The following is a 7,708-nucleotide window of genomic DNA, read 5'->3' on the forward strand; positions in this document are numbered from 1 at the left end:
ATGTACTTAAATTACAACTGAGGCAAAACCAAATACACATGGGACTAACAGGTAAAATTATGACACAAAGTAAACAAACTATATTATAGTAATGGATTTTTCATAATACAAGTTTTAATAAAAACTTATTAAACTTAAATGAAATAATTCCAAGCATACTTTATTACTTGGAATTATTTTATAACAATATTCTTATTTCTGGAAATGAAAATTTTATCTCTTAGAAACGTATCAGTGTAGGGTTAAATCTTGAATTTATAAATAAATTTCATATAAGTTTGTGGACAACTATTGATTTTAATATATTATTTATATTTGTAGACTATTTCCACATACATGAGGTTTCAAAAACATAATGCAAAAAGGTCATTACTATTTCACCTACTTTTAAAGAAACTATGCTATTTCTATCTGAAGTCTTTCCACAAGCTGAAGAAATTCAAGAAGTAAATTGTATGTAAAACAGTTGTTTAAATATGGAATTCAAGTTTTTTAAGGTTAAAAAACAAAACTTTCCATTTTACAAATGCATAAGTTCTGTTCCTTACTAAGAAAGAAAATCCATACATAAAAATGTACTTTCAAGCTCAAAATGGTCATAGCTTCATGGTACCTCAGTGACCATTTGCTACTAAAACTCCATAATATGACAGGGCTATTTCAGTGTTTGAATTAAAAAAATATAAATAGCTAAAAATATAATGTAGTCATATGATAGAATCATTGAAACTTAAGACTCTAATTTCTCTCCATAGTTTCTGCAGTCAGAGGTTTTTAGATTAGCTTATGCAAACAGAACAAAACCAGAAACATACCAGACCACACATACCAATATGGTAATACTGGTCAAAATACAGTTTACATTCAATATAGTCTATATACAATGTTAAAAATATCTCCAAAGAATGACTGTAAATACCTGTAAATAAATCCTTTTATAGTAAATATGAGAGCTATCTGCAATGAGTAAATCATAAGTAATATTTTATCTAGCATGAAGTTTACTTAAAGCTCTCATTTACGAAATACAAACCAAATTACGAGGCGTTATTTTCACTCTTTTTTTTTGGCCTGTGCACATACATTTTTAAATAGAAGAGAAGACACTGCAGTGTAATTCTGAATATTCAATGTCTTCAGTATTTTAGTATTACACTATGATGTAATATTATTACATATAGTGTACATATCTTTTTATGAATTACTGAAATAAGAATGTGAACGTTTCAAATGTTATTGATTCATACTGGTAAACTGTTTTGCTAGAAAAAATTATTCTAATACTCCAAGCACTCAGAATCATTATAAAAATACATGCCATTGTTTAATTTTTCCCAATGTGACTGAGGTAAGGGAAAGCAAATGGGGTTTTTCATGGTTTTAATTTACATATCTCTAATCAGTAGTGAATGTGAAAATTTAAAATATTTATCCCAGCTGGGTGAGGTGGCTCATGCCTGCAATCTCAGCACTTGGGAGGCTGAGGCAGGAGGATTTCTTGAGCCCAGCAGTTCGAAACCAGCATGGGCAACATAGTGGAACTGTCTCTATGAAAATAAAAATAAAAGAATTAGTGGGGAGTAGTGGCATGTGCCGTAATCCAAGCTACTCAAGAGGCTAAGATGGGAGGATCACTTGAGCCTGGGAGGTCAAGGGTGCAGGGAGCTGTGACTGTGACACTGCACTTTAACCTGGGTGACAGAGTGAGACCCTACCTCAAAAAAAAACTTTATTCCTTATTTAATTCCTTTACTTTTACTGCCCAATGTTTCTAAGACTGTCTTAGAAAATTTCTAATTTTTATGAGCTTGATATATTTAGAATATAAATCCTTTATCATTTGTAACAAGTACTTTTTTCCATTTATTTGTCCTTTTTTAATATGCTTGGATTTAAAATTTCAGAGAGAAATTCTCAGACGTGAGCCAATTTTCTCAACAATATTTCCTGGATAATCTGCACATTCCTATTAGTCTACAATGCCTCCTGATCACATTAAATTCTTTTTATAGAAAGACTTGTTTCTGAGCTAGATTCCATTGATACAGAGGTGTATTTTTGGGTCAGTACTATGTTGTTTGAATTTTTGTTATCTTTGTAATACATTGTGATATTTAGTTTAAGACTAATCCTTATTATTCTTTTCCAAAATTATTTTAGTTCTGTCATCTACTTATAATCCAGATGTATGTTAGAATCATTTTTGTCATCCTCCCCCAAAAGATAAATTTTGAGGGAAAATTAATTAAACATATAAATGTAATTATTGGTGTTTTAATTTTAAAGATTATATCACAAATAGCTTTAGTCTTTTAGAATTTACTCACTGAGATAATCAGATGCCATTTAGAAACTGCAAAAATATCTAAATACTAATATTTTACAATTAGTATAAGTATATAATAACATATAATTAGTATAAGTATTAGATAAATATCTAATACTAATATTTTAGTGCAAATATCTAAATACTTTCACGCTAATCCATAAACAGCACTATACATACCAAAAAAATAAATAAATAAAAGGAGGATAATCATCTCTAGATCAATATTCTTCCCATAATTTGGGCTAATTACAAATAATAAAGGTTTTCTTCCGACCCTTTTCAACAAAAAAAATCAATGTTCAAGGTAATACACTCAGAGTCAATACAAGATAATACACTCAGAGTGAAGCCCACGTAACCTTGACTTTCATCGTTTTTCTTACAGCAATATAACACACACTTCAACAAAATTTTTACAAATTCCATGACTCTAAATTTTATTTGGCAAGGGGTAAGGCAATTGTTTTTCTGAACTTCTCAAGAAAAAATGATTGCCTTTTTCATAAACAAAAATTTATGTGTGCTTTTCACTTGAGAATCACTGATAGACACTTTTTAAAAATACTTTACTATATGTGATTACATATCCAGTTCTAAAATGACATCTGAATTTAAATTCTTCCTAAAAAATTGTGTTCTAACAAACTTCTAAATATATTTTAATGATTAGTATTTAGCATATAAAATTCTTTGTTTTATTTCTTTCAATGTATGTATTAAATCAAGAAGTAATTTAATTGCTTTCTTTTTTGTTAAGTTTCTCCTGGAAGAACTAACCAGTAATTTAAAAGAAAATCAATTTTAATGCATTAAGACTTTTATCCTAAAATTTAGATACAAGAGATTTTTGCAACCATAATAGGGTGATCAATTAAACAAAGAGTTTTTAAGATTCAGTGCTTACTTTCTGTTGTTCATGTTGTTATAATTATTTGATAGAGATGAAGGAGAGATCTTTGGTAAAGTTGAAAAATTGGATGCACCTGGGGACCTTTAAAAATATGAAAATGTTAAATTAGATAAAAAAATGAAGAATTTTAAAGTTATGAAATAAAAGAACTAACAGATGACAATGTTTGTAATAAATGAATGCTGAAAAGTAGATTTATGAGCAAAATCACTATTATCCTTTGGTTTTCAATTTTGAATGTATTTTTCCTTATAAAAACATAAAAGTACAAAAGGGAACTATTTTCAAATAAAATTTATCAAATTAAATATGCGATTTGCTATTATTTCTATAAATCTACTAACTACATATACCCATTTCCGAGTTTAGGTAACCATTTTTAACATTTTACGATCAATTTCCATTAGTCAATGGAATTAAACTATTTTGCTGTTTCTCACTGGTACACCATGGCATTCTAATTATGCACAACATTGACAGAGAGATCAGAGAACATTACCAATTTTTTAAAATTAAGGCAACGGGGACAAAATAGATAAAATAATTCCAAGCATAATCCCAATATGCTATATTTGGCCAAAGGGAAAAAGCATAAATCTGATTACAGTATACATACCTTATTAATTCAGAATCTTTTTGAAGAAACTGCAACTACTATTGGTTTTTAATCAACAAATATGCATTAAAGGCATGACTTATAATCAACAAATCTATAATACGGCAACAAGCTAAATACTTAAAGGTCACTAGAAGTTTTACTTTTCCTTGTAATTTTGTAAACATATTATTTTAATTTACTAGGCAACAGCTAGGCAAGGGGCTATAAAAAGCTCGGTTTCAGTCCAGTGACTCAGTCATTGTAAACTCGAAATTAGTGAGGCCCCAAATGATTCACTTTTAAATATTATGCTAATGAACAATGAAATGGTCAATAAGCAGAAAAGCATAATCTAGAAAAGTTGCTTTTAAGTGATTTGGATTTATCTAAATATATATATTTACAATGCATTATGCAGAACAAATGGTGGGCAATAAAATTTTTTAGATATAAAAAAATTTACATTTTCAATTTCACTTTTATTATTTTTTTTAGAGACAAGGTTTCGCTCTGTTGCCCAGCCTGGGGTGCAGTGACACAATCACAGCTCACTATAGCCTTGACCTCCCAGGCTCAAGAGCTTCTCCATCTCAGCCTTCTGAGAAACTGGAACTATAGGTGTGTGCCACATACCCAGCTAATTTAAAAACAATTTTTTTTGCCGAGACAGAGATCTCACCATGTTGCTCAGGCTAGTCTCAAACTCCTGGCCTCAAGTGATCCTCCTGCCTCAGCCTCCCAAAGCACTGGACTACAGATGTGATTATAGGCTGCACCAGGCCTACTTTAACTTTTAAAGTTTTATACATTATAAAATCTTAGGAAAACGTTTTCTTTTGAATGAGGTTCTTTTAGCTGACAAATGCTATATATAACTGGATCCTGTTACATGGGATTTCTAGTTAGGTACCCTTCTGATGGAAGTCCCTTTAACAAGATTTTATTTTACTGTACTAAACACAAAAACAAAACACAATCAACCAAGTTTTATTATAAAACAATGTGTAGAACACATTTAAAAAACAATTTTAATGACCCTAATATTCCCAGATAGTAGTTTTAAAATATTAATAAAAAATTGAAATATCCTGGCATTTCTGCCTCCACATTAAGAACTCTAAATTAGGAAAAAACATCTAAATTGATTAGAGACTGAGTTATAATAAATTAAGGAGGTTAATTTTTAAAAATATAATTCATTACAACTTTTCAAAAACATATATAAATCGAATGTTACCCTGAATCTTATAGTAAAAATTATGGAAATAAAGATCCATTGCTTCATCCAATAAAGTGGCTGAGACATATATATTACATGTTATATATAATATATATACACACTGTATACACTTCACATATACATACACACACATACACATATATATACTTTTTTCTTTTTCTTCTCATCTATGGCCTTTTTTATTACTCATTAGCAACTCTAAGAACTATATTAGAAGGAAAAGAAAATGAAATACCATGGAATTAATTTGTATTTGCAATTTTTATGGAGTTCATTCAAACACTCAAACATTTATTAAATGATTACTATATGCCTCATCCTTGATAAGTACTGGGAATACAAAGAAAGACACAGTTCCTGACCTCAAACAGCTCACAATCTAACAGGAAAAAATGACATATAAGCAAAATGACTATAATACAATAATACAATATAAGTACGACAACAAATTCTAATGTAGAATTTTGTGGGTAGTGGCATGAGGTGATTTAAAAATGACGTACAATTAGAGGGATAGGTGGGAAGTAAAAGAGTATTACAGGTAGGAAGAATAGCATGTAGAAATCATGTAGAAACCATGATGTGTTCAGGGAATTACCAGTAAATTCAGCTTGGCTTAAAGACTAGGAAGTACTGACAGGAACAGAGGTTACTAAGGTAGGTATGACAATAAAAGGACTTTTATGTTCTATGAAGAAATCTGGATTTTATCCAATTGTGCTGGAGCATGTGGAAAGACTTTAATAGGGTATCAACAAAATCAGATTTGTAATCTAGGAACCTTTAAGGAAGAGAAAAAGACTGAAGATCGTGAGACCAGTTAAGGAACTATAAAAACAAAGGTAAGAATTAATAAGGGGTGGAGTTAAGAAAGTAGAGTAGGCAAGGGCAACGTATCTTGGATGTTTAGGAAGCAGTTCTCGAAGTATAGTCCATGGATCCTGGGGGTCGTCAAGACCCTTTTTAAGGTGTCCATTGGTGAGGTCAAAACTATTTTCATAATAAATATCAAAGTGTCATTTAAATGTTATTTGACCTCTTTCACTGAGTGGATATTGGCACTGATAGTGCAAAAGCAATGGTGGATAAAACTGCTGAAACCTTAGCATGAATCAAAGGAGTAGCACTAATCTATATTTCACCACATCACAGTAAAAAAGTTTCACTTGAGAATATCCACATTGAAAAAAAAATTACTGATTTTATTAAATCTTAACCCTTACTTACACTTCTTTTTGATATTATCTGACAAACTGGGAAGTTTGCATAAAGCGTATCTGCTACAAACTGAAGTATCACGGCTGTCATTTAGAGGAAAAGCTTGTGTAGTTATTTGAACTGCATGAACCACAAGTGGAACCAGTCATTGTTTTCAGGACACCACTCTTTTTTTATTTTACATTAGGAAACGACTGTGTGTGGTTATTTGGACTTGGCTATTGATATGGCTTGGTTCTGTGTCCCCACCCAAATCTCATCTTGTAGCTTTCATAATCCCCAGGTGTTGTGGGAAGGGCCTGGTAGGAAATGAATGAATCAAGGGAGGGGGCGGGTCTTTTCCATGCTGTTCTTGTGACAGTGAATGAGTCTCACGAGATTTGATGGTCTTAAAAATGGGAGTTTCTCTGCACAAACTCTCTTTCTTTGCCAGCCACCATCCATGTAAGACATGACTTGCTCCTCCTTGCCTTCTGCCATGATTGTGAGGCCCCCCAACCCCAGACACGTGGAACTGTAAGTCCAATGAACTTCTTTCTTTTGTAAATTGCCCAGTCTCAGGTATGTCTTTATCAGCAGTGTGAAAACAGACTAAAAGAGTAAACTGGTACCGGTAGAGTGCGGCGTTGTTGAAAGTTTTATACATTATAAAACCTTAGAAAAAAATGTTTTCTAAGGCAAATCCCTTCCATCTATGAGCCTGTAAAATCAAAAACAAGTTAGTTACTTCCTAGATACAAGGAGGATACAGGCACTGGGTCAACACAGCCATGTGTAAGCAACTTTGGAACTGGGTACCAAAGTTCCCAGAAAATGTGTAAGCAACTTTGGAACTGAGTAATAGGCAGATGTTGGAACAGTTTGGTGGACTCAGAAGAAGACAGGAAAATGTGGGAAAGTTTGGAACTTCCTGGAGACTTGGAGGACTCAGGAGATAGGAAGATGTGGGAAAGTTTAAAACTTTCTAGAGACTTGTTGAATGGCTTTGACCAAAATGCTTAGTGTCTTGTTATGTTTCAGCAAAGAGACTGGTGGCAGTTTGCCCTGGTCCTAGAGATTTGTGGAACTTTGAACTTGGGAGAGATAATTTAGGGAATTTGGCAGAAGAAATCTATGCAGCAAATCATTCAGGAGGTGACTTGGGTGCTGTTAAAGGCATTCAGTTGTAAAATGGGAACAGAGCATAAAAGGTTGGAGAATTTGCAGCCTGACAATACAATAGAAACGAAAATCCCATTTTCTGAGGAGAAATTCAAGCTGGCAAAAGTACCGAGCAGCCAAATGTTAATTCCCAAGACAACGGGGAGAATGTTCCAGGGCATGTCAGAGGTCTTCACTGCAACCCCTCCCATAACAAGTTCTGAGACCTAGGGGGAAAAAATGGTACCTGTGCTGTGTGCAACTTAGGGTCTT

General features: G+C 32.3%; 1 protein-coding gene across 2 annotated transcripts in view; it reads right to left on the minus strand.

Annotated features, from left to right (window-relative positions):
* USP15 (ubiquitin specific peptidase 15) overlaps positions 1-7,708 on the minus strand; it is a 149,995-nt gene that overhangs the window by 55,724 nt on the left and 86,563 nt on the right. Inside the window, exon 7 of one of the 2 annotated variants that reach the window (XM_011925965.1) lies at positions 3,234-3,320. The exons of the other annotated variant lie outside the window; for it this stretch is intronic. Within the exon in view, the coding sequence (XP_011781355.1) occupies positions 3,234-3,320 (87 nt within the window). The remainder of the gene's footprint in view (positions 1-3,233; positions 3,321-7,708) is intronic. 2 annotated transcript variants of the gene reach the window in all.

This window comes from Colobus angolensis, unplaced genomic scaffold, assembly GCF_000951035.1.
Source record: "Colobus angolensis palliatus isolate OR3802 unplaced genomic scaffold, Cang.pa_1.0 Scaffold67, whole genome shotgun sequence".
In the NCBI taxonomy this organism is placed as follows: Eukaryota; Metazoa; Chordata; class Mammalia; order Primates; family Cercopithecidae; genus Colobus; species Colobus angolensis.